The 27,890-nt window shown below is 47.4% G+C and overlaps 1 protein-coding gene across 1 annotated transcript in view; it reads right to left on the minus strand.

The window, feature by feature from the left end:
• Arnt2 (aryl hydrocarbon receptor nuclear translocator 2) overlaps positions 1 to 27,890 on the minus strand; it is a 147,212-nt gene that overhangs the window by 23,719 nt on the left and 95,603 nt on the right. Inside the window, exons 8-12 of the mRNA XM_026784429.1 lie at positions 20,866 to 20,908; positions 15,154 to 15,276; positions 13,557 to 13,691; positions 11,708 to 11,782; positions 4,372 to 4,523 (exon numbers count right to left, since the gene is read on the minus strand). Coding sequence (XP_026640230.1) covers positions 4,372 to 4,523; positions 11,708 to 11,782; positions 13,557 to 13,691; positions 15,154 to 15,276; positions 20,866 to 20,908 — 528 coding nt within the window. The remainder of the gene's footprint in view (positions 1 to 4,371; positions 4,524 to 11,707; positions 11,783 to 13,556; positions 13,692 to 15,153; positions 15,277 to 20,865; positions 20,909 to 27,890) is intronic.

The following is a 27,890-nucleotide window of genomic DNA, read 5'->3' on the forward strand; positions in this document are numbered from 1 at the left end:
AGAGAAAGTGCCCCTTGGCCTTGTGGGTTGGCTCGACAGCAGCCTGATGAAGGTGACCGTCCCCTGAGAGGCCACCAAGGCCTCTACAGCGGCAGAGAAGGACATGGGCTAGGGTCCCAGGCAGCACCTGCAGCTCTAGTTCTCATGTTCTCCTCCAAGGGTAAGGAAAGGCAGGGACCAAGACACTGCCTAGGTTCAGGGCCTGTGATGGGAAGAGCCTCAGCCCCTCGCTGACCGGCAGTTGTTGCCTGGTTTGCAGAAAGACAGCTCCAGCAAGGAAGACAAAAGAGGACAGTGTCTTTGCTCCTAGCACACACTCCTGGCCCTGCTCCTTAGGCTCTGGGGTTACAGTTTATATCCTAACTCCTTCAGAGATTGCATACAATCCATTCTCCACCTACTGCCAAGCAGGTAACTGCTACAGAAGGAGCCAAGTATGTGTGATCACTGGCTAGCTGAACCTTGGGCCTAGTGGGACTTTAAGAACCCGTGTTCGTGCTCACTTAGCTGTGTATCCCTGCACACATGCATAGATTCATGCACACAGAAGGACACATACATCTGTACCCAGGCATCTACACACGCGGGTGCACACAAGTTCATGTGCATGTATACACACACTAGGAACCTGTGTCCTGAAAACCTGAGACAACCCCAGACTGTGCTATTTTAATAACAGAGGCTTGGCCTAAGGAGAATTGCATGTTAGTTCCCTGAAGAAAGGTAGAAAATGAAAGTTCAGGAGCTAGGCTGAGCCAATGTGAAAAAGATGGACATGATTGACACCTAGTTAGCCTACGACTGGTCTTTCAGAGTATCTGCTCCCTAACACCAAGACCTGGCACTGTTCCGAGATGTGTACCCAGTCAGTGTGTTGCATCAGCCTGTTTTTCTGGGCCAGGAAGAAGTCAGAGGTGACAAAGAGCCTTTTCAGCAGCTTAGCACAAATGCTAAACACCCAGCGCTTGCTTAACTTCTTCAGGAAGTTGCTTTTGGATGCTCTCAGCTGAAGGTTACCGGGCAAGCAACTCCCCGCTCCTCCCACGAAGCACGGGGCATTGGAGGATCATTCCTAATTAGCTGGCCTACAGCTGGCAAGGCTGACCTCACAAATTCAAGAAAGCTCGTCAACTCGGACGTGTGGCTAGCACTGCCCTCTACCGTCTGCAGCGAGCTTTGCAGCCTTACCACTGAACACCTCACCTACCTTAGAAAACTGCTGCTGCTCTTGATGCTACAGGTATCAATCTCAGGGGCTTTCTGATCTGCGCATCCTCCAGGAGCTACTGAGAATGAGCGGCCTGAGGAGGCAAGATCGTCCACCCCTGAACTAAATGCTTTTCTTTCTTTTCAAAACTGCCTGGCTTATCGGAAAAGAAGGCCAACCCTCTCAAGTGGGGCTGGCTTGCAGAGGAGAGTGACTTTGCTTCTGGGCCTCATGTCAAGGCTGCCTCCTGGGGGTGTTTCCGCAGGCCCTGGGGACTGGTTTGTCGTCTTCTTTTTCTGTACCTATCCACTGTCACCTGTCCTCCTCATGTTCTCATGGTTTTGAAGCCTGAGCCTTAGGTTTCCTGGGACCAGGGTCCCCTTAAGGACAAGAACAGTGATGCAGCCATCTTGACTGGCACAGGCCATGTCTGGTCATGGTGATCAGGAAGATCCAGCTTCATTAGTTGTGACCAAACATGTGACTCTGACAGCAGAAGGTTAACAAACACTGGAAGAAAGGGAATGATGAAAACTTAAAGGTGCCAAACCTCCCCCTCCAGACAAGGAGCGTCAGTCTGTTCTTCTCATCCAAATCTAGAAGGCTGCTGGGTGCCCGGCCAAGACTCAGGGCTGTTACTATAGATGGGGTGGCTCTGACGTGAGAGAGGAACAAGCTTCATCAACAGGGAGGACTCAGGGTTGACAGTGTGGTGCAGATGGCATTCTCAAAGCCCAGGGAGCAGCGTCACCCACGGGGAGTAGGCAGCCTCAGGGCCCCTGCTCTGTATAGGCCTGTGCACACAACCATGAGTTACGAAGGAACAAAAAGGGATGAGGGCCAGAGAAGGAGGCAGAATCCAGAGAGGAGGTGGCTTTCCCTAACAACCAGCCAACCTGTTGGCATCCAAAGGGGGGAGATTCTGGAACAGTGTGCAGGACTCTGAGCAGTTGGTGTGTTTGTCTATTTCTATGACTTCTTGGCAGCCTGAACTGGCAGGTGTGAGCCCATATTGGGAGAGACAAGCCTAACGGCGGAGATCTGGCTCACACAGGTGCTAAGCAGGTCAGGGCTGGCACCGTACCTCTTATCCCTCTCCCTGGCAAGGACCTCGAGCCCCCAGATTGTGGGTACCCAAGAAGCCTGTCACTCTACACCTGGAACTCAGCAGCGCCCGGGCCCTCCTGGCCCCATGCGTTGACTCTGCTCCCATCTGTCAGCCTTCCTTAGCTTCATGAGACCGAGGATCAGATATGGGTGTGTCACTCAAGGGTGCCTTTCTGGTTCCCAGGTAAAGAGCACCCCTCTACCACACTGTGGCATTGATGGGGAGAAATGGAATTCCCTCATTTCGATCCAAAACCCAAGACAGAAGAGGACATAGAAAATTGAGATAAGATCATCTTTTTGCCCATCTGGATCCACGGCTTCTCATCTTTCTTCTGTTCCATTTACAGGTTTGACCAGCAGATGGGGTAGAAGAAGAATCCAGCTGTACCAAGTACAGAAAGGGAGAAAATGTCTCGAATGAGAGCTGGTCCAGCAGACAGTTGGGGGGGAGTTCCTGGGAGCAAGAGATGTGTGCTCTGGATGGCGTGCGGCAGCTGCTGGACTAGCGTGAGAGCCAGGTTGCAAGGGGCTGGGATGAGCTGAATGGTAGCAGTGGCCCGGCAAGGCCTGGTGGAAATGAACGCTCTGATGGAGGGTCAGGCACCTTCTTAGTAGGATCCCCTGCTTCAGGAGATGAGGCCAAGAAGGCCGTGGGCTCAGGACCATCCCCGACTGAACCTGGGAAATGGAGTTTGGGAGGTCCACTGGCCATGAGTGGCAGACACAAGGGCAGTATGCCAGTCTCGTTATACATTCTTTGTCACCCTAGACGTGGCTTCCATGTGCTTTAATTCACTGGGACACCTTTGTGTCCACATGGTTCCTTGCTGGGTACGGTTGCCCCCTAGCTCACACCAGGGTCACACCTGATGAATCCAGCATGGGCGTGGTATTGAAAACAAGCACCAGTGCCCCTAACTCACAGCACCAAGCTTAGCAACACACGGAGAGTGATGGCTGTTTTCTCTCATACGTGTATGGCTACATGGAGCTGCCGCGCACTGCCACAGCTTAGCATCCTGGGAACTTTCTCTTTAGCACATTGCTAACACGGGGGAGGAGCAGATTCAAGTTCAAAGAGTGGTTTCCCTTAAACGTGCAGCGCTTTCACAATACAGTAAAGTCAAATTATGGAAAACGAAGAAGCAGGTAGACTTCTGAGACTTCCAGGCCAGCTTTGTAAACCATCTCTCCAAAAAAATAAAAGTCTCAAAATAGTATATAAATGGAAGTATCTAAAATCAGCTTCATCTGTATTTCTTCTATATTTGACCTGAGGAGGCATGTTCCCTACAGCATATAGGAGACACCGTGTCCACAAGTCTATCCCACAGATCTAAGCTTAACTCTGGAAAGGAGGGGGCATGGATTGGGGAGATGACATAGTCAGTGGAGCATGACAAGCTGTGTTTGCTACCCCAAGCATGCATGTAAACGATCCAGGTTCAGCATTGTTCCTGTGATCCCAGCACCAGGAAGCCGAGTCAGAGCCTGGCCAAACCTGTGAGCTCTAAAGTTACACAGAGAAAAAGAGGAAAATCACTCCATGTCACAGACGAGGAAGTGACTTATGCGAGCTCATAAAGCTAGGAACCAGCAGAGTCAAGGGAGAACTCAGGTCTACCTGCCAACTCCAGGGATAGGGAATATGTACAGAAGCAGGGATCCTGGGCCCGGAACAGCGAGGGGGGCTTCTGGGCTTATGTGGTAGTGCTCCCTGATACAACAGGCTGCCTGGCCTTGGCCAGAGCTTCCAGAAGCTTCTTCTACTCATTAGCATCAGCAGGACCAGGAGTGGCTAGCACCATAGAATGTGGAGGCAGGCATGGGCAGAGCTCTTCTCTGCTTGGCCTGAATACGGAATGGATGCATGCACCCCACAGTCACAGGAACCCAGAGTCTCCCCTTTTCTTCCTCCTCCACCCTGCAGGGGGTTTCAGGCTGCAGCTACAGCCTGCGGGGGAGGGGGTGGGGGGGGAGGGAGCCTTCAGCAAAGCCGGTCAGGACGCGACTCATATGTGAATAATCAGCCCAAGAGGGGACGGAGCACGTACTTGACATTGGTGTTGGTGCAGATGACATACTCAATCTCATCGGAATAGGGGTTCTGGAAGGTGAAGCTGCTGGTACGGATCAACAGCCACTCCCGGTTCTTGGTGCGGAACCGATACATGACCGACAGCACTTGGCCCTTCAGTTTAACCACCTGCAAAAACATTTGGACAAGGAAGTCAGCAGGAGGAGGAAGAGGGAATGGGTGGCCGGCTGCTGAGAAGTCAGCAGGACCTCAGAGTGAGGTGCTGCGGCCAGCAACAGTAGGGGGGGGGGGAGAGAAAGAGTGATGGGGAGCAGCTAAGCTCTCACTTCCGTCTGCTTCCCCTTGAAACAGAGAGGGCACTGCCCTTGGGTCATTCAATAACAGTCAATGCTTCTTCTAATTTAGTAGATACAAATCAGATTGTGAGAACACCTTAAGAGTTGTGTTTCTTTCTTCCTTTCTTCCTTTCTTCCTTTCTTCCTTCCCTTCCCTTCCCTTCCCTTCCCTTCCCTTCCCTCCCTCCCTCCGTCCCTCCCTCCCTCCCTCCCTCCTTTCTTCCTTCCCTCCCTCCTTTCTCTCTTTCTTGCCTTGGGCATGACTGGGCTGGATGCTAACACTCTGGAGTAACTGTCTCACTGAAGCGTGCAGCAACAATGCATCATGGACTTAGTTCACATACAATTTTAACCTCTGTTTGACATTGTAAAATAGATCAAATAAACTCTCAGGAAGGAGGTGAAATAAAATGATAAATCTGTATGCATTATTTATGAGCACGTATTGATCTGCCACTACTTTCATGTTGTGGCACGGTTTTCAACGCACTTTGATGTAATGCAGCCCAGCAGGGTCTGGATAGGTGGCTTCACTGTTTACATGTGGCAATACCAGGATGCATAAGAATTAAGTTCTCCAAGACCAGACAGCTTTGGTGGTGAAGAGGGGACAAGAACTGTGATCCTACAGCCACAGTTTCAAGCTTATCCCTCTGGAGACAGCTTGTTTTTTTCTCTCTATTCATTCACACAATACAAAGGTATACAAATGAGGCAGCCAGGTGTTGCTCTCACAGAAGAGAAAGAAGTGGGTGATAGAGAAGCTATCTGAAAGACAAACAGACCTCACTTGGACGTGACAGTCCCCAAGGACAAGATAAGGCAAGCAGAAGTCCCTATTGTAGTAGGCAAGCACAGCCCTCAGGTCCTGGGAATGTGAAGTCTGCAGTCTTCCTGGGTCTGAATGCAGTCGGATTGCTGACAACAGCAGAGCCGGATTCTAGAACTAGGCAAGGTCAGAGTCTTCCTAAGAGCACCGTGTCTGCATCCTGCTTCCCATTGGGGGTTTGCAGTCTCTACCATACTGTACACAGCCTGCAGACATGTGACTGAGGCTCACACAGTCGAGCCCAGTGCCTGGCACAGAGCAGCACCTACTGCACACCTCACAAGCTGACTTCGTGGCCCTGGTCATCCCAGACTTGAGCAGAAGCAGCTAGCTGACTTCTTCCACAAGGTCCCTGGAGAAAACCAGGCGCAACCACACTGCACAGTATCAGACAAGACCCTCTTGGGGAACATATGAGTGATCAAAAAAAAACCGACAGAAAGCTGGAAGAGGCAGCGGTTTTCCTTGTCAGCACCCAGAAGGAGGCTGGCTGGGGGATGAGGTAAAGCTGCCCTTCTCAGAGGATGCTGCCTCACAGACAGCTGGTCCCTGTCTCAGTCACTGTTCTACTGCTGTGAAGGGACACCATGAGACTTGGTAAGGCACATGTGAGGGACCTGCATGTTCAGAGGCTTAATCCTTTATCAGCATGGCAGAGAGCATGGCAGCAGATACTCATGGTGCTGGAGAGTAGCTGAGAGTTACATTCTGATCTACAAGCAGAGAGGAGAGGAGAGAGGGGTGAGGAGAGAGAGAGAAGCTTTTGAAACCTCAAAGCCTACCTCCAATGTGGTGGTTTGAAAGGAAATGGCCCCCAGCCCCAAAGGGAGTGGCACTAACAGGAGGTGTAGCCTTGTTGGAGGAAGTGTGTTACTGTGTGTGTGTGTGTGGGGGGGCTTTCGGGTTTCTTGTGCTCAAGCTACACCCAGTAAGACAGACCACTTCCTGTTGCCTGTACGCCCTGATGTAGGATTCCCAGCTCCTTATCCCGCACCATGTCTGCATGCATGCCACCCTGTCCCACCATGATGATAATGGACTATAACCCTCTCAAAATGTAAGTCACCCCAATTAAATGCTTTTTCTTTATAAAAGGTGCTGTGGTCATGTTGTCTGTTCACAGCAATAGAAACCCCAACTAAGACACCCAGTGGCACACATCCAGCAAGGCCATACCTCCTAATCCTTCTCCAGTAGTACAGCTCCCTGATGATGAATCATTCAAATGCATGAGCCTTTGGGGGCTATTCTTATTCAGACCATCACAGCCTCCTAACAGAGATGTGACTCTTCCCTCCCAGGAGCCAGAAACCAAAGCCACATCCTCTCAAGTCAGCAGCCTGAGGGCTCCCTTGGTGCCTATAGCATGCATGCATAGACCTCTGTCCTCTGTCCTGAGTGTGCAGAGGGTATATGCTTTCTGTTTCTTCCCACAGGAAGATCTGAAGGGGTATGAGAAATCTTCATGGTGTCAGTAGATCCTACTTGTATAAAGCTAAGGGGGTGAGGGTAGAGAAAAGACAAAGAACTTTGACAGCCCTGCCCCACCATTCCATGAGGCCACACAGCAGGATACTGCATTAGAAAGATGGGCTGCTGAGGCTTTGGAACCACAGGCAGGGAAAAAACACGGGCATGATCTGAATCCTTGGTTTACCAACCTTAACACCCTGTGTTGAGTCCCCATTGCCTCAGTGAATGTTCTGTTCCAAAGTACCTGTCACCCAGCAGGGGTGAGGGAGACATGGAGAGCCATAACCCATAGAATCTACTAAAAACCCACAATGAAATGTCAGGGGCTCACCAGGAGAGCCAGGAGTTGACCTGCTGTTGAGGTCCTGACCCGAATGAAGAGTTCCAGAGGGAAATGGAGGGTAGGCATGACACTGGCAAATAAGACTGAGGGCTCTCTTTGTGGAGAGCACAGCGTGATAACCATGTACAGGCAAGAAAGCTGAGTAGTGATGGGGACTGAACTATGCATGCGAGCCGGGCTAGTTTATGTTTCAGAGTGACCACCATGGTGTGCTTCACTCAAATGTGGGGCTAGTAGTACAAGAGACTGCAAAGACCATAAGACCTAGCTCAGTTCGGCTCTTCAGGAAAGCAGCTTTCACGGGTGTCATCATCATCATCATCATCATCATCATCATCATCATCATCATCACTGTTACAACCACTGCCATCACTTTAACCACCACCATCCTCACTGTCTTTGTAAATGTTCTGTTCCTCTAAAGAGATACCCTAACCATGGCAACTCTTGTAAGGGAAAATATTTAATTGGGGCTGGCTTATAGTCTCAACTCAGAGGTTTAGATCATTGTCATCTTGGCATGACGCATGTTGACAAGCAGGCAGATATGGTGCTGGAGAGGAGATGAGAGTTCTGCCTCTGGATTCACAGGCAGCAGGAGAGAGAGGGAGAAAGAGGGAGAGAGCGAGAGAAAGAGACTGAGGCTGATTGCTGGGCCTGTCTTGAGCATTTGAAACTCCAAAGGCTACCCTCAATGACAAACTTTCTCCAATAGGCCACACCTATTCCAACAAGGCCACACCTCCTAATCCATGTCAAGTAGCACTACTGTCTAATGACCAAGCATTCAAATATATGAGCCTATGGGGGGGCCATGACTACTCATAATATCACAATTACTATCCCCATTATCACCCACCACCATCGTTACTACTACAGCCATCACCCTTACAATCATTACTGTTACCATCACTTCACAATCATTGTCAATATCATCGCACTAATTACCATCACTATGACAATCACAGTTATTGCCATCATCCTCATAAATGACCACTACCATTATCAACATCATTACAACCACTACTGTCATCCTCATCATCACCACTGCAATCACTGTTATCACCATCACAGTTATTGCCATCACCACCATCGCCACCATCACCACCATTATCATCATCATAACCATCTATAGTTACCACAGTCAAAGCCATTACTAGTACAACCATCAGCACCATCCTAGTCATTACCATTATTACCGTTATCACTATTACTACCATTTATGATCAACACTATCATCATGAGTGAGGACCACAAACCATCATCATCACCATCGCCTGCCATCCATCCTGCCCTGGGTCATAACAGCACGACCAGGGCCTCCAGAGCATCCACTCCCATCTCACCCGGGCTCCACTCTATCCTGTCACATTTGATGGTGTAAACTACAGATGCCACGGGAACCTCACAGGTTTGGGAACAAAAGGAGTTGGACATCTTATCCTGGTAGCCAGCTTCAATAACTTGTATTGAGACCTGCTACCTCATCCCTGAGTGAAAGGGAAACCAAGGCTGTGGCATCAGAAGGGGAAGCCCTGGCTCAGGTCCAGGACACACGGGCAGCGACTGTATAGCCGTTAAGACATCCCAAGGCACACCCAGACTTGGCCCGAGTTTGTGTTCTTTGGGCACTGGCCACCAACAATGAAGGGGGACCAATGTTGATAAAGGGAAGTGGTTTGTTCTTGAGAAAGCTGAGTCAGCCCTTGAACTTTGGTTTGAAACAAAGCACTGAACTGCCCAGACAGGAAGCCCATAGAGCACACAAGCAAGTTCTGAATTTAGTGTGGTGTTAGTGTACCTTCCCAGGGGGCGGGAAAGTGAATCCGCTCCCAGAATCCGCTTTTCAGTCAGTTTGCCAAGAGGTCAAACAGAAGAGAGAAACTTAGAGCAGGCTCCTACTCCACACCCACTCTTTCTGTTTAGACATGCTTCATCATGATGGCAGTGGGAATGGATGATACTCTTAGTCCCATTGTCTACTAGGAAAAACATGAGGACAGTATGGGATAGGGTTGGGGGTTCCATGGAAAAACGCGTGAAGAAGGATCTGGATAGTTACTGGAAACAGGATGACAGATCCATCACCATGAGAGACTCACATCCATATTCCCAGAAAGATGAAACCCACAGAGCCCAAAGCTGGCTAGGCAAGTTACCGTTACTTCTGCACACTTAGTAAACGTGGCACAAAGCATCCTGGTAAAGTCTCCCCCATTCTGACTTCACACTGTCCCCAAATGGGAGTCAGCTGATCTGCTTAGGCAGCTTGGTTCAAATCCGCCCTCATGGAGATGATGCTCACAAGTACGGGCATAGGGGTCTGCCCACAGTCAAGCCAAGTTCCAGTGAAAGAGATGAAAAAAGAGGAAATCAACAGAAGAAACGGCACGTGGTAAAGGAGAAACGAGGGGTACAGGAAGATCAGACAGACCTCTTTCTTAGCTGCTGGAAAGATCTCACAGATGACACGGGTTGAGAGCTGTCAGCCATGTGAAGAGCAGGGGGTCATATTCCAGCCAGGGAATGGCTAAGTCATAGCCAGAAGACGGAAAAGAGAATGTTCAAGAAGTAAAGGGAAGCCAGTGAGACTGAGGAATCGTGTCCAAAGAAGCATGGAATGAGCCTGAAACCATGGGAAGAAACACATTTTAACTCTAGGTATATGAACCATGGCTGGCAAGTTTTAATGAACTGTGTGACTAAACCCAGTTTGTATTTTTACAAAGGCTTGGAGTGAAAGGACAACAGAGAGGGGGGGGGCAGGGAACAATTGCTCAGTCAGTTAGGAGGGGGCAGGGATGACAGGAGGAAGCAGGGAGACATCATGGTGTCTTGTTCTAGGAGGACCTGCCATGCGGTCTGTGCCTAAGGGATGCTGAGCTTTGTCCTGGGCAACTGGCTGGGAGTGGTGTGAGGGAGGGGCTGCCGTGTGCTGGGTGTGGAGGACCCTGGCCCCTCGGATGACAGGTGAAGAGCTGCCTGGAAGGGGGCAGGCAGAAAGCCAGAGGACAAGTGGGCTGGGGCCACCCTGCAGTCGAGGTTAGGAGGAAGAAGTTCTCTGGTTGATGTTCTCCCGGCTGCAGAAGAGTGTGAAGCAGCCGACCAGGCAGGGCTAGGGAAAGGAAAGGAAACCTGAGTGGGAAGGAGTGATGTCAGAACAGAACTGAGGTCAAGGAGGAAGCCCCTCCCCCCAGTGTCAGCCACGTAGGTGTGAAACCAGAGGCCCAGGTTTCTGCAGATGAGGAGGCCTCCCCTGGCTGAGACTGAGAAACTTGCAAACCAAAATGCCAAGGTAAGCGCATCCTCCAGATGATAGCAGATTCCTCCCTCTTGAAAAGTGACTCAAAGGAAGGTCTCTTCTGTTCATTTTTAACAACCCCCCCCCCAGTACGTCAGAGTCTGCCCGAGGGAGTTCTCCCCTCCCCCCAGGCCAGTTCAGGAGCCAACAGCCCTCCTTCTGAATTAGCTCTATCTTGCTGAAGTGTGATGCTCTGTCCCTTTGCTTCAGTGAGCCTCTCCTAACTCCTGCCACCTTCCTCCTGGGACTCATGCTAGGGGTGTTGGTTACAGAGTGACAGAAATGATGCACACAGTGCCATTCTTATGGTGACCATTCTCGGGCTGCCTCTCCCCCACTCTCCCCATCTGAGTGATTCTCTCCTTAAGTTGCCTTCCATGTCTGATTCTCAAAGGTTTTGCACAGCTTTGAGACCCATCACTCATTTTAAAGGTCTGGTTTATCTTTCATTTCTTTGTGTGTGTGTGTGTGTGTGTGTCCCTGTGTCCCTGTGTCCCTGGGCTTCCCAAGAGGCCCTTCAGAGCTTTGTTCTGCTTACACATTCAGAACAATTGCTACTTACCATCATGTGACCTGGGAGATAAGTGAGGTTCTACAGCGCTGCACAGGAGGCCCCAGACCCAACCTGGCTGGTTTCACCGCCTGCTACTTCCTCCTTGTCAGACCCAGGAACTTCTGAGGACCCTCCTAGTGGGCAGACCACACTGGCATGTCTGGCATGTCCCCTCCTTCTGGCATGATCTCCCATGTCTTCTGTACTGTCCCTTGACAACTCATGTCAGCTGTGAGCTGGCTCTTCTCCCCAGTTACCCTCTCTAGACTTGGTGCTTGGGGATACTCTTCAGAACCTGCCCTCCTTTCCTGCATATAACAATGACAATGACTTCCTCATGTATTTCACTCCCTTTGCCTGAACTCTTGCCCAGAGTGGGTGGGTGACATTATAGGAGGGCACTCCCAGCCTGGTAGCCCACAGTAGCCTCCATTCCTCTTGCTATTGCCTCCCCGCCAGGTAGGTCGCTAGGCAGCAGCAGCAGCAGCAGCAGCAGCAGCAGTAGCCATGGGCAATACCTGCTGGAAGCTCTCCCGGAGGTGGCTCTGATCCTCAGGGTGGCAGAATTCCAAAATATCCTTTCCCAGAAGGTCCTAAAGGGGACAGATAGTTTTAATAACCCCAAAGACCACTCTCCATCTCTTACCCCCCACCCCGGAGACAAAGGTATTGCTTACATCCCTGCGAGCCCACCTCCTCTTGCCTGCCCACCGTAAAGTTAAACACAGAACGGCCCTTCCTCCTGTCTGCATCCATTCTAAAACCCCCCTGGCTCAGTCCTCACTGGTTTCTAATTTTGCTTGGGCGCTAGATCAGCAACTTCACAACACGGCTTTCTTCCTGTTTGCCTGGAAGAGGCAAACTGCAATCAACATATTTTTAAAAACATCCAAAGTAAGCTCAAGAACAGACTCTGCTGACCACGAAAACTAAAACTGTGTAAGAATGGAAACGAGTGGCTGAACGAGGCCACAATAGCTGGGCTTGCCTCAAGCCTGTTCCTTATTGACCTTCACTAGCCAGGTGTGATTTGAAAGATCCAGTCTTCATCTCCAACTTGGGTGTTTTACAGTGAATGGGAGCAGAATACAAAAAAACCCATCAAAGGGCAACTTGAGCACGCTCTAGGGAAATGTCTTAAACAGCAAAAGATGTGAGCTCAAGGATGGGGACGTGCATCAGCATGAGATGCTTGAAGCGAGCTGACTCAGTGGTAAGGGGCAGCTCCAATGTCCCACCCAGGAGCACACAGACGCTTGGGAAGCTGCTGCTGCAGGATGCACCGATCTGTCCAGAAATGTAAGGGCCATCGGCGTTTCCCTTATTCTATCTGAGAGGTGAGGTCGCAGTTCGCACGAACCTAGCTTCAGAATTACAGACAGTCTCTATAATGTTTCTGGTTAGGACTGTTCCTAGTTCTAAAATCTACACACAGGGCTGATTCCAGCATGGATAAAAGTTAAGCAAATAAAAAACAAGCAATTAAAATAACTCATGTTAACACATCTCAAAGCTTCCCAAAAGTCTGTTTCTTAGAACAAAGAACCCTTCTTTTTTAATGATCTTTTTATTTAAAAAACTATAGAAAAGGTAGAAGGATATATAATAAATACTTGCATGTTCATTATATTGATTTAATTGTCAATATGTTACTATTATTTTCTTTCCTTTTCTTCATAGATGTCCATACGCAAATGCAGCTGGGAGTTTTGTGTGTGTGTGTGTATGTGTGTGTGTGTGTGTGTTAGCTAGATCAACTGACAATAAGTTGTAGATCTTATAACACTTCACAAAGTCTTTTATCATTAATATAATAAATGTCAGCATACTACAAAGCCAAAATATGACCAGTGCTCATTTGGTAACATCTCCATCCTCCCACACTCGTCCCTAAGTGTCTCCTCTGGTAGAGATCCTTAGGTTTAGGACACAGCTTTTCACTACAAGTGATTGAGGTTCCTCAGCTTCACCTGGGTGGCTCCTGCGTTTCCCATGCCACTAATTTTTCAGGAAGGATCTGGAGCAAAGACTTGAAACTATGCCTCAAGTAGAAAGGTTTCTCCAAAGGATGAAGCAACATCCCTGGGGCATTGTGACACAGACTCAACTCCCCCTCCTTTGTGAAAGCTCAGTGAGAGCCACAGAAAGGCTAGGACCGGAGACAAGCAGTCCACTTAACGTGGTGCTGTCTTACGATGAACAGTTTTCCTTGGGAAGGGTGTCAGTCTAGACAAACAGAGACTCTAGACCCCCGACGTGACTTCTCCAAGAGGTCATGGCGCTGAACCTTGAACAAGGGAGATGCACACATTTTGAGAGAAGCTAAATCTTCCACCAGCTTTTGGGAGCTCAGGGCTAGCCACTGACCTGGGGTTGGTAGCCAATCACACTGATGCATCTTGGGTCCACAAATGTGATGACCCCATCGGAGTTATGCCGGGACAAGAACTCTGTGGGCACCGACATGCCGCTCATGTCCATGCACACAGGAGAGCTGGTCACCTGGAACAGAGGGTGGATAACGGCGCAGGTGAAGACCTTGAAGCTCATACACAAATCCTTCTGTGCCACTGGAGAGATGAGCGTGGGGGATTTAACCAATGCTTGGCCACTTTCTTTACATTTCTGAGCACTCGTTCCCTTATTCGTCAGTGGAAATAATGGATAATTAGAATAATTTATACTTGTGATGCCAAAAGAGATACTGCCCGCTATGCTGGGGGATGGCTGGGCGCTCAGTGCTGCCACTTTCTCCCTCTCTCTTCTTCCTCTCTGTAACTGGTGTAGAGACTCAAAAGGTACGCATTTCTGGACTGAATTCACCCAACCATTCTTGTTTTACACCCCAGTGAAGACCCAGTGTTTGTTTTAAGTGAATGAACCGCTTATTCATTTGTTCGAAAACGGTCAGACTTAGGAGACCAAAGATGTGAAACCAGAGCCTTCCGGATTATGTCAACCATGCCCCCCTTCTTCAGTTTGGAAAATACCGTGAATGTCAAAGCAAGAACGAATGAGCCAGTTGACCGAGTGGCTACTGTACAGCAGATACCAGGTAAATTTAAACGTTTAAGTTTTATTTACTTACTTAATGTGTATGAGTGTTTGGCCTGCATGTATGTCTATGTACCACCTTTGTGCTTGGTGCCTGAGGAAGAGGGCATCAATTCCCCTTGGGATTGGAGTTGCAGACAGTTGTGAGTTGTCATGTGGGTGCTAGGAATCAAACCTAAGTCCTCTGGAAGAATATTCCAACTCTCTTAACACTGAACCATCTCTCCAGCCTCAAGTGAATTCACTTTTTTAACAGGACAGGGCGCCCCTAACCCAGAGGCCCTTGTCAGGCAAACGAAGTTGAGGTGGGAACTGTGTGTTGTGAAGGAGCCGCATCGTCTAGTGTGAACTAAGGAGATTGGTACTGAGTCAGGGTCTCAAGGGTTGTGAAGGCAGGAAGTACACAGAAGGAATGCTGAAAAGCAGGACGGCAACTAAAGCGCAAGGTAGAAGAAACAGCTCGAAAATACTCATGGAGGTGGGGAACCAAGCGGTGGCGTCATGGGAAGGGAGCAGTGTGGTTTGGAAAGAGGATGTGGTGAGATAAGAAGAAGGGAAGGAGAGGAGGATGGAATGATGAGTTTGGACTTTGTCCCACAAGGCCCGTGGGAGACTTCAAAGGTGGTTATCAAGGATGTGACTTCTGGAGGAACTCACTTCTGCAGTAACCTGTAGGTGGGAGAGAGGTCTGCTAACCCTCAGCACAGTAAGGCCTTTGTGGTGTATCCTCCATGGTACCCTTCTTTTATCTCCAGGCTCAGCCTTATCCTTACCCAGAGTGAGGCACTATATAACCCCACAAATACTGACTACATGGTACTTCCAAATGAAGAGGCATCCAAACTCAGTCTCTTGTTTCTCACAGTAACAAGCCCTCATTGGAGATGAAAACGACAGGCTTTTTGCCTACCTGGAGCCTCCCGATGGCCACAAGGCAATATTTACTGCCTTGCCCTACATCAGCGTCTTCTTCGGGGATGGTCATTCCTGAAATGAGACATGCCAGCATCAACAACAAGCCCAAAGTTACTGACTAAGTGGGGAAAGCACCCATGATTTCATTCACGCAATGGAGACTACAGATCCATTGCTGTCTGTCACTCAGAGCTGGGAAGCTAGCCAGCTGCTCAGCAGCCCCACACCACTTCCTGTGCCTCCCTGCCTGACAGTGCCTGATGATGTCATGGTCCATCACCCTCTGCATCTGTCGATGGCACAGAGGCAGTGACGGAAGGTAAGATGGAAGTCACTCATCTCTACGTACGCACAATCTCGCTGAGGGAGTTGAGTGAAACACCAATAGGAAGACTAAGTCGGTCTTGTTGACATTGCAAACAATTCACCTTTCCTTGACAAGGAACCAAAGACCGTCAGAAGTGGCGTGCACTTGTTGGCCATTTTTTTGTTCTTGTTGTTGGTTTTTATTTGCTTGTTTGTTTAAAGCAAGGTCTCACTATGCAAGCCTTGGCTGTCCTGAAGCTTGCATAAACCAGGCTGGCCTCAAAGTTACAGAGATCTTTCTGCCTCCGCTTCTTGAATGTTGAGATGAAAATCATACGCCACCACATCTGTTGGTGCAAACTTGTGATCCCAGCACTGAAGGGGCAAAAATGAGCAGATCTCTGGGGCTTGCCAACAAGCCAGCTTAGATTACTTGGTGAGTTCCAGGCCACTGAGAGACTCTTTCGCAAACAAGCAAACATACAAACAGGGTGAATGATACCCAAGGAACAACACCTGAGGCTGCCCTTTGGCCTCCACATACATGTACGTACATACATGCACATAAACATGTACCTGCATAGACATGAACATACATGTATACAGACATACACAGTACATCTTAGGAACCCTTCAGATTTGTCCACAGAGCTAGCTCTTCCCCAGTTCATTCTCAGGACTGCACAGCACTTAATTGTGTTGATTCGCCATGTTTACCCAACCATCTCTCGTGTGTGAATGGTGAGGTGTTCTCAAGGGTTGTGGAATTAGAAACAATGAACATTCTAGCATGTATTATTTTTTTTATCATTGGAGTTGTACCTGTAGGGTACCAGTTATCTAGAAATGGGAATGCTGAGTCAACTATAGATATTCTTTCTGTTTTGATAAATTTCCCTCCAGACGGGCTGTACCAGTTTGCATTCCAGCCACTGATGTCTGAAAGTCTGTTCCTCCATGTTCTTGGCCAACAGAATGTGCCGTCAGTTTTTGTCAGTTTGACAGGTGAGAATAGATGTCGTAATTTGCATTTCAGTCATCAGTGTTACGTTTGAACACCACTTTATGTTTGGAACAGCTTTTGCATTGGGAGTTTTAATGAATTTTCTGTTCAGGTTTTTCCCCACTGTTCTGTTGGGATTTTGGTGACCTGTTCTCCAATGTTGTTTATGAGACATGTTTGCTATATCCCAGGATGTTTTTGAACATTGCATGTAGCCAAGGATGACTTTGAACTTCTTATCCTTCCGTCTCCACCTCCTGGGAGATAGGATTATAGCTTCACACTATCACATGGGGTCTCACTTGAAAAGAGCTGTCTCTGCAGAGAAAGATGCTATAAGTATGTTCTCCCACGTGGTCCTCTGTCTTCTACCTTTGCTTATGATGATGTGTCCGAATCACCGATAGATAGAAAGCCCTTTCTCCTACAGAGATTAAAATGGCGTCTCCTTGCTTTCCCCTGGTGCTTTCCTGGCCTCAACATCTACATTTAGATGCTCAATTACTCTTGCGTAGGGTATAAGATAGATGCCCATGTTTGTCTTCAATTATGCGACTCTTCAGCTGTCCCACTGATATTTGTTTAGAGTACAATGATCTGAAATACCACTTCCATCCTGTGACAAGTCCCGATGCATGATTGGGTCTAATTATGGACTTTCTTTTCTATTCCACCAGTCACTAATCCGGCCCAGCCCCAGTGCCATGCTACCTGAAGTACAGGCACTGCCCTGTGTTCTAATGTCTTCCGGTACATCCCCTGTAGGGTTTTCTTGGCTACTCTTAAATGTGTTTTTCCACATGAAAGAAACTTAATATCAACTTACCTAACTTCATAAAATAGTTTGATGATATAGTTAATAGGCTTCGTTAAATTTATAATTTACTTTCAGGAGAAATGATGTCTTCGAAATATTGATGCATCCTCCCAAAGCACAGGGCAAGGTGTTTATTTTTATCTGAGACAGGGTTTCTTGGTAGCTTTGGAGCCTGTCCTGGAACTAACTCTTGGATTTCAGGTTGGCCTCGAACTCACAGAGATTCACCTGCCTCTGCCTCCCGAGTGCTGGAATTAAAGGTGTGCGCCACCACCACCCGGCAAGGATAGACACGATACTGGCAGGTCCTACAGTTTACCTTTATAGACCATACAAGATGAGATGATGGTTTGTGATTGGATCAGGTCAGCAGAAAAGTAACACATGCAAAGAGAAAAAAAAAATAAAGGATCAGCTGCCAGAGAATCTTTGGGGAGAAAAAAAAGTCAAAAAAGAAACAAAAAAATCAACAGCACAGCATCATCCACCTAGGCTGTTGAAACTCTTTATACTTGGAGAAGCCTGGGCACATCTTTGAGTTACAGCTCTGCATACCCCACAGAAGAAAGGCACAAACATAGTTTTGTTTCTAAGCAGCCAAAACATTCAGGGGGCTGGAAAACCGCATAGAGAAGAGTCAAAGAAACCCAGGTTAGAAGGCAATGTTAGCAGCACACATAGCCGTCCAAATACAGTAGTATCGAGACCGCCAAGAAGAAATCAGGAAAGGCACAAAGCATCCTGGGACGAGTGTGCATGCTAGAAACAAGCAGTTCAGAGGGAAAGACCCACAACGTTGTCTGCTCCCAAATGGAATTTCCCATTAAAGAACATGATTGAAAAGGTCACATCTCTTCTGAGTTCACACCAGACAGCAGACAGATACGGCTTACGGGATGATGGACACGTCTAGAGATGCTAGCAGGCAGGGAAAGGAACGCTCTTATCCTCCTCTGCAGGGTACTTCCGTGGTAGCTCTGTCAATCTAAATCATCATCTTTGCACTACTTCTGGGCTTGAGCTTCAGAAACGTCAGAATTCATGGACAGAGAGTCCTCTTCAGTGTGTACACTTCGCGAGCCCTACACCAGATTCCATAGTGGAGATGAGAGTCACGCTCCCCGCGGGAGAATGAATGACTAATTAAATGGCATGTAAAAGAATGAACTCATGGGGGCTCGAGAGATGGCTCAGTGGTTAAGAGCATTGCCTGCTCTTCCAAAGGTCCTGAGTTCAATTCCCAGCAACCACATGGTGGCTTACAACCATCTGCAATGGGGTCTGGTGCCCTCTTCTGGCCTCAGGCATACAGATAGAATGTTGTATACATAATAAATAAATATTTAAAAAAAAGAATGAACTCATATAAACTATGTTTTCTAAAAAGAGAACAACAGTAGAAGGTAGTGCGCTTGACCTTCAGCGAAAAGTCCGGGGCAGAAAGGGGTACTGCTACTGTTTAATTTAAACCTTAAACAAATTTATAATGGGCTTATGAGCGAAATTTCCTCTATCTTGAATGGTTTCCCGTATCTTCCAAAGTTTTATTAATGAACACGTTCTACGTTTTCACAATTTTTCTAAAAAGACACAAAATAAGGTGGGTATGGTGGTGGCCAAGCCTGTAACCCCAACACTTGGGAGGCTGAGGCAGGAAGAACGTACATTTTGATTTTAAATAGGCTAACCCATGATGCTTTGGTCCTTAGGCTTCCCACTCCTGAGAAGTCTTCTTGTGATGCTCTGTGCTCTCTCGCCACACAGAATCGTGGGTGTGGCATAGTGATACCCCGACTTAGGCCCCGCCCTTCGGTTAGCAGAGGAGCGGCAAAAATAATTAGCCCGAACATTAAGCAGAGACACCACATTCAGTAACCAGTGTGTGGCTATCAAACTAGGAGGCAGAGAAGCACCTTCGCTGGCTAGGCTGGGCAGCTGCTATTGAGTGGTATGCTGTTAGATTTGGACTTGAAAAGCAAAACTCCATTCCCAGGAAAAGGGGATCTGCTCCCTATGGCTTGTTTTTAATGCCACCAGGACCACCTCAGCTATGCCGCCCTCAGCACTGACATAGGAGGTAGGGTCATCCTGGGGCTGAGCTAGCATTCTCTGTGCTGATCTCTGCCTAGATGCAGGGCTCACAGATGATTTGGAAGGACTTGAGACCATCCTTCCTTAGGACGGAAGGCGCGTGCTGGCCAGTGATGCTGCCCCAGGCTCTCTGGCTGTGACACCATCTAGGTACAAGTACCAGGTAGGGGCCTGGCCCTCTGCTGCAGAGGAGGGAGAAGCCTGTTTTCAGTCTTTGGAGCTCACCAGCTGATGGAGAAAACAGATTCAGCTCCTTCCGATGCCATGTGCTTAACAGTGTCACAGGGAACGGAACAGGGCCTGGAGGAGGGCCACAGGGCCACCGCTGGGGCCAGAGTGGGTGGAGAGGATTCAGGAGGGAGTGCTTCCTGGCAGGAACTGCAAAGTGGTTTTTAATAGGAACAGACTAATTCCTGCTATTCTAACAGGTTTTAGCGATTCCCTAATCAGCCTCACAAGCTCATTTCACCCCATATTAAATTACCTCGCCCTCCTTGGATAGCCTCTTCCCTCCTGTCAGCCAGAAATAAATCTGGAGACTATAAACAATGCAAATGAGATGGAACTGGAAACTGGAATTGGGAAGGGAAGGTCCACAGGGGCACACGGGCCAAGGAGGCTTCTTCATTCTTCACCAAAGATTACAGGAACCCAGGGCAGAGACGTGCAAAGTGGGGCTGTTTTGCAGTCTCTCTGGAAAGAGGCTGTCCCTGGCCTTCACCTCCTCCGACGAATTAAGACATATTTTGTGCATTCCACAAAAACAAAAGGCAGAAGGGGAACAACTGTCTTCGATTCAGGGCACTTGCTCACGCACGGCACGCCGCCAATGCCTTCCCTGAGGAACATTTGTAAATTTTAGGGAAAAAATTTACTTTTGCAAAAACACATTTGGGAAGCAGTCTCAATAAAGATAAAGAGGTTTCATCACTGTAGGCTTCTCAGAGACTGCACCATTGGCCAGGAGAGAAATGCAGAATGTGAGGTTTCTCAGTGGATTGCATGGAATCCTTTTGTTGTGGTTTAGGGACTTTTTATCTTGGTAGGCATTTTGAAAAGAATGTTGGCCTGCAGGTGTTTTGTATTTCAGGAATCTTGCTTGGTAATCCTCAAAGCCGATTTTCCAGTTGGCAAAGTGAAGCCTCGGTGGTACTGGTGCTTTTGGACCTACCTGTCCCTTCCAATTTACAATAAAAGGTGCCAAGGCCTGACGTGGGATCTGAAGTGTATCTCAGAGCCAGAAACTGGGGAAGGTTTGCAAGGGTGGAGTTGTTTGGGGGATGCATGGATCAGGCCAGGTGGGTTTGAGGAAGGACACAACATAGCCTTCCTCCCTGTAAATGCCTGAAGATTGAACGGAAGGTTTTGCAGCAGAGAGTTAAAGCTCAGAGTAAGATCTGCTTGAGATAAGGCCAGAAGAGGGGCAAGTCCCAGGGAAGAGTCAGAGACTCCTCGGAAACTGCATGGCTGAAGATTTCCAAGATTCTCACTGGGGCTATTTGTGACTTGTAACCTGCCACTCCGGCCACAGCCCTGGAAACAGGCAAGCGAAACTTGGTTCAGGTGTTGCGAAGACTGCCACGAAGCCAAACATCCCTCTTCTGTCCTTGTCAAGGACTCTCAGATCTTTCCAGAACCTTTGCAATGGATGATAGAGCAACTCTCAGCTGTCAGAATGGACCACCGCATAGCGACTCGTCCATGGTGAGGCGCATGGAAATCAGAAGTGTGGGGAAAAGAGGACATTAAGGGAAGGAACCAGAGCAAATAGTTTCAGTTGCTTTATAAAAGATAAGGAAAAAACATCTAAAGCCAATCCTCACGGGATCTGGAGGAGGTGATGGCTGCAGGAAGACAAGACCGAGTTTCGATGAAAAGCACACTTGTCACATTACAAAAGCTAAAAACGGAAATGGTAGCCATGAATAGAAAATCAGGTCAAGAAATTCTAAAGAAATGAATATGAGGAGCAAAATTCTAAGTGGGGGCCAAAGTCGACCCAGGAAACGAGTGTGGGACTTGAGGCATGAACAGAGCGCCTGAGACACGGGCTACTCTGAACCTGCAGAGAGAGTTCCAGCCTGCAACACACGTTAAATTAGTCTAGTTATTAAAATGAACCTCACTGGAGTATCTGAACAAAAATTTGAGTTCAAGGTCTTTGGGAAATAGTCTACGCGTGTTCTAACTGGAGAGGGGGAGATTCTAAAAGGAAAACCAAGGCAGACTTAGCCATCTGTATGTCGGAAGGTAGACGCTAACTGCCAAAGATGCTGGGGAAATGTCTCCATGGACACCTTCTGACCTCAAGAACTCTTTTTGCACAGGACAGTGGGGAAATTCTCAAGTGGGGGAGGATTCAGGAGTGTGGTGCCTGCTCACCCTTCCAGATGCATGTTATTTGGAGCCTCATCTTGACATGGAGGAACGGGTCAAATAATGTCAGAGTTCTGGTATAGGGAAACAGGATGGACCAATGAGATCTGCTTACTACCCCGGCCAACTGAACATAACATGCAAGTGGTAGAAAGGGAGATGATGGAAGGTAGGTGAGGCTTTGATGGATGATAACAGATTTGAGAGAGGAATAGATGAGAGAGATGACAGGCAATAGATTTGATAGATAGGTTGGTGACAGATAAATGATAGATAGATGATAGGTGACTTTTTTAAAAAAAGGTTTATTTACTTATTATGTATACAGTATTCTGCCAGAATGCCAGAAGAGGGCACTAGATCTCATTATAGATGGTTGAGAGCCACCATGTGGCTGCTGAGAATTGAACTCAGAACCTTTGGAAGAACAGCCAGTGCTCCTAACCTCTGAGCCATCTCTCCAGCCCCAGAGGATAACAATTTTTAAAATGTACTTTACTCTTTGAGAATTTCACACATGTATACAATGTATTTTGATTTTTTTCACCCCCAACTCCTCTTGAACTTCCCTCCCATATTCCCTTTATGTCTTCTTTTATCTTTCTTTTTATTTTTTATATTAAAAATTTCCTTTTGAGATAGAACCTCACTGTATGACTCTGGCTGGCCTGGAACTCACTGGAATTAAAGGTGTGTGCCACCATGCCCGGCCTCTTTCTTTTTAAAAATAACCCATCACTGAGTCTAATTAGCATTGCCAACATGCACAAGAACGTGTAGCTACATAGATAGCAGTTTGGATAGATGATAGAAGATGGATTATTGACAGATTTGAGACAGATCTCATAGATGACAGATGATAGATAACAGCACATAAATAGGTGCTGCAATATAACAATGACCAAATAGTTGACGTTCAAATTCTAGTCAAGATTGCAACGTGATCTGTGTGCTATTTTTGGAGTAAGGGAAGCCAGAGAAGCCTAATGATGACGTAATGATGATGTAAGCAGACAGACTCTACAGTCAGACCTCCTGAGGGTGGGCTGTAGCTTTCTCATCTGCCTCACGTGGACCTTGCCCACTGCCACCCCTGCCCCATGTAACCTGCTTTGTCCTAGCTCCCTCGCATGTCCCTGCCCTCGTGTCTCTCAGGGGTGAGAGACAGGAGCACTACTCTTCACTCTGCCTTCAAGCAAGTTCTAGGTAGTTCACAGAACACCCTTCACAACCTGACACACGGAAAGCAGGGAAGGCTCCAAACTCTCAGGATCAGCATTCCATCCCCAAGATCTGATGCTGCTCCCTGGCGCCCCACCCACAACCCCGGTCACAGCATCCCTGTCCTTACTCCTTTACTAGCCATGGGTGCTAGGCTAACTGCTTCACATTGTTGTCTTTAGGTGTCCAGAAAGGAGGAAATAATAGTACCTGCACCTTGCCATGGTTCTTATGAAAATTAAATATGTGAAGCAGGTCAAGGGCTTTTCATTGAGCCAACCCTTGGCAGTCTCTTCCCAGTGAAGGGAGCTACTATTGAAAAATCTGATCTGCAGTGGGAGCTCAGAAAACATTTATGGAGGGAACAAGAAGAGTCACTTCCTCCTGCCTGAGAATGAAAAGCCAGAAGACTGTGACTGTCATTCTCCATCTCAGAAGCTAACATGGTGGCTTTGACATCTAAAGAGATCCTGAGTATGTCACATGATAAGGCAGGATGGCTGGGGGCTGGGGAGCATAGGGGTACAGCCACTGCCTGTGATTTAGTGGCCTCGAATTCAACACGCAACTTTTGGAGACTTTCACATGGTAGAAAAACAAACAGAGCATTCAACAAGGAAACTGCCAGAAGCCCAGAGCTGTTGGGGATGAGCTCATGGCAGGGCCGAGATGTCGGGTGAAGTATGAGCCTGACCCCAGAGGCTTCTGGCCAGAACTGCAAAATAACCTCAAGCCTGTGGCATGCTGTGGCCACAGCTTACTGAAAGTCAGCAATGAAGTGAGAAAAAGACACCCACCTCATCCGTGAGGAAAGTGCTTAGTGCCAACACAAGCTCTTTCCAGCTCTGGATTGCCCCAGGGTAAGTCATCAACTCTGGTGTCAAACTCCCTAACCTGGGCCAGACCTCGGCTCTCTTGGGCAGCCATTCTGCTAGGTAACCAGGCATTCTACATGGACTAGGTGGTGAGCCATGCCTCCACTTTAGAAATGACCCTGCTTGACAGTGAGCCCTCTATGAAAAGCAAGGCGCTGGGTGGTGACAATGGGAGAAAATAAGTCACACTTCTGGAAATTTAGCATCCTTTAGACTCTGAGCACACCCCCAATGTATAAAACGTACCCTGCTTTGAGTGGTTTGTGACAAACTAAACAACCGCATGATGGGAACGATGGGCAAAAGGAACTCAGTGCCTGATAGTCCAACTCCAAATACTGGACCAGTACAGTGTAAAACGTTGTGAGGCTAATCAGGAAGGCTACTATATAACAGAAAGGGCTTCTGGAATATACCAGAATCTACTTTGAGGTTTGTATAGCATGGGCAGAAGGAAGAAGAAAGATTCATGATTATACAGTTAACTGACCCAGGCCCAAGTGCACGTGTTATGAGTGGCTGTCAAGAACTCTGTCCACACAGCTCTGGTTTGCACTGCAAAGTCCATCCTGGCTGCTAACCTTTTCTGGAGGTTGGGTTCTGATATTTATAGTGACTTTAGCTAGCCATCATAAATCTTTTCCGTAACTTAGTCATTGTTAATGATTGCGGAGTTTGAGCAAGCAGGGCCAGCATTGTAGCTAATAGTCCTTACCAGGAGCTGTTTGCTAATCTAGTACCCCAGTTCCATGACCTTAGGAAAAGGTAAAAGAGTCATGACTTAATTTAGCCACTCATCTAGACCTCACACTGTCTTTAAGTGTCTTAAAAGAGCTCCATAAACACTGAATTCTATAAACTTAGAAATTCCTTCAATTCCTCTAGAGTCATAATTTTTCTCTTTTTTTTTTAAAACAAGAGCCCTTCTTTTTTTCACTATCCACTCTCCCATCCACCCACTCCCTCATCCACCCATCCATCCACCCACTCAACCTGTCTTCATGAATATGTTTGCTATCTGAATGATGTATGGGGATGAGAACAGGAACACAACATATGCCCTTGGGTCTTGTAGGATGCCAACAGTAAGGTAGAATTGGTGTTTTATGTGTGAAGAATGCAGCCATTAATCAAGAATCAGTATCGACAGCCATGGAACAAGGCAGCAGGGGCATCTAGGTCCCCCGTAGGCGTGCGTGAGTCATGATACAGGAAGATGGCCTTCTTCTCCGGAACCCCTGTCTTCATAGATGCACCCAGAAGAAAAGCAGACCAAGAAGGCAGATAATGACATGCTTTAACTTCACTGTAAACCACACGATCTAATCATCTTGGATACCTCCTCTGAAATTTCAGATTGATGTCTCAAAACATCATTTTCTCTGGTTACTAAAGTCAGGTTAAACTTTGGGGAAACGCAGACATGAACAGAGAAGAAAAAGCTCTGACAATTCCAAACACAGAAATAAGCGATTAATATTCCAGTTTTAACATACACCTATCTTTTATTCATTTATAATTTAAGAATCAAGATGTATATGTCTTATAACCATTTCAAACCAATTATTCATAGTTTATTTCATTCTTGAATACCTCATGTTCTCACTGGTGTCTGTCCACCATGCTGGTGTGTATAGATTCCACAGAATTTTAGCCAATTCTCTGCCAGCGACATTCAGATTCACTGGGCGCTTTCACGATTGCTAAATTGTGCTAAATCACACAATCTACAGACATTTCTAGTCAATTTTTAGAGTAAATTCCCATGAATCTGAGTGCCAGATCATAAATCGCACACTGTCAAATGTTTGACACATAGCGCCTCGTTCTTCTGCTCAAGCACTGCACTAATTTGCATTCCTACCGGCGCCATAGAAAGCATCTTTTCTTTCCCAACACTGGGCATCATTTGCTGTTTCCCTCTTTGGTCCATTAGGAGGTTAAGAGAAAACGGTATCCAATTGTTTTAAAGTGCAGCTCTGGTTAACCATAAAAAACTGTTTTTTTCCATAGCTTAATGTGTCTATCTTGCATTTTTAATGCCCGTTCATGCCCTTGGCTCGCTTCTCGCTTCTGTAACTTTCCTCTTTTGCTCCTAGTTGTGCCTCCTGGAACCACCCTGAGACTAATTCCTCCTTCAATATGACACCCCCTCAAATACTTGAAGACAGCAATCATGTCTCATTTTCTCTAAGTGGAACACCCTGGCTCCTTCAGCCATTCCTTAAGTGGCAGTTTCAAGGACCGGTATTTAAGATGAAGAACAAGTCCTCCTGCCCCAGCACAAGCAAACAGCAACACTTCTGAGACCCTTGCAGCTCCAGGGGAGCTCATCCTCTGAATGCCACCGCCGCCTGCCTCTTGGGCCACAGCCTCTTTAATCACAGAGGCTGAGAGAGTTTTACCATGCTAATGGCATTCGTCATGTGAAACCATGGGTGTGGAACCCCCCAAAAGGGGCAGAAAAGCAGAGTATTGAGCACAGAACCAGAAGAGGAATTTGCCTGGTATAGTAAGCATGATGAACTAACTAACTTAAAGCAGAGAAAGATTCAGTAGGAATCGAGGCATTCATTGGCATGGATCCCAAGAAGGTTTTGAACTACTGATGAAGCCTGGGTATGGGCATTCTTCAGGGCAACTCTTCTAACCTCAGTTGGCTTAGGGACTTGTCTATCCCCAAGGATGACTGTCTTATAAAACACTTTCCTATCACTTCTGGACACATGGTCTCCCCATTTATCTGAGGGCTCCTAGAAGAATGGGCCTGGGGTGTAGCCCTGAGAGACTGGCAAAACAATGGCCACACACAGGTTACCATACTTACTGGATAATGGAGACACGGCTGCCTGGCTCCCTCTCAGCACCACAATTGTTTGCTCTTATTTCCACCTCCTGGAACAATCTCCTACTTCAAACCTACTTTCTCAAGCACTATCTGAGGCTCCTAGGCACAGCAGCAGATGGGATCAGCCATGCCATTTACGAAAGGCCTCGTACTATTACTGCACTGCTTCTTGCTAATTCTTCCGCTGCTGGGAACTCTGTATTCCTGGGGTCTAGCTGGTTCTGTAGCACTATCAGAACTGAGGGAGCGGGTCTCCTAAACTGAGGGTTGGAGACCTTCTCAATCCCTGTTCTTGGATCTGATTCAGGCCTTTGGCAAACAGCATACTGACAGTTTAATAAGTTGCACTTCCCATGTTTTAAAGATATCTTTTAGGGCACAGGAAAGATGGTACAGCAATGAAGAGCTTTGGCTGTCCATCTAGAGGACCTGTATTGGATTCCCAATATGGTGGCTCACACCATCTGTAACTCCAGTCCCTGGGGATCTACCTCTTGCAGGCACAGCCTGTACATGGTGCACAGACACACACACAAAACTGCCATACACATTAGGAAAAAAATGTTACCAAAATTTTATGAGTTAGAAACTTGAAACCCCAAATTCATATGTTGATGGTATTTGGAGATGGGGCCACTTGGAGGGGATGAGAGTTGATTTAGATCCTATAGTGACCTCATGATGATATTAGTGGCTCCTTAAGAAGGAGAGGCTGTGTGTGTTGGCTAATCCCAGTACTTGTGAGGCAGAAGCAGGTGGATCTCTGTGAGTTCAAGATCAGCCTGTTTTACATCATGAGTTCCAAGCCAGCCAGGATATATAGTAAGAAGACCATATTTCAAAAAATAAAATAAAAGGAGAGCTCATAGTTCCAGGTGTCAGTTTTCTCCCCAGATGACAGCCTCTGTCATAATCTGACACACAACCAGAAGACCCTTGCCCAATGCAACCCCTTAGCCCTGAAGTCTCCACTCTTACAACTGTAAGAAATTTCTTTTCATTACAAATTATCCAATCTGTAATATTTTGTGATAGCAATTCAATAAAGCCCAAGAAAATGCTTTAAGGAAAAAAATCTTTTTTTTTAATATTTATTTATTTATTATGCATACAATATTCTTTCTGTGTGTATGCCTGAAGGCCAGAAGAGGGCACCAGACCTCATTACAGATGGTTGTGAGCCACCATGTGGTTG

The sequence above is a fragment of the Microtus ochrogaster genome, chromosome 22 (assembly GCF_000317375.1).
Source record: "Microtus ochrogaster isolate Prairie Vole_2 chromosome 22, MicOch1.0, whole genome shotgun sequence".
NCBI classification, from domain to species: domain Eukaryota; kingdom Metazoa; phylum Chordata; class Mammalia; order Rodentia; family Cricetidae; genus Microtus; species Microtus ochrogaster.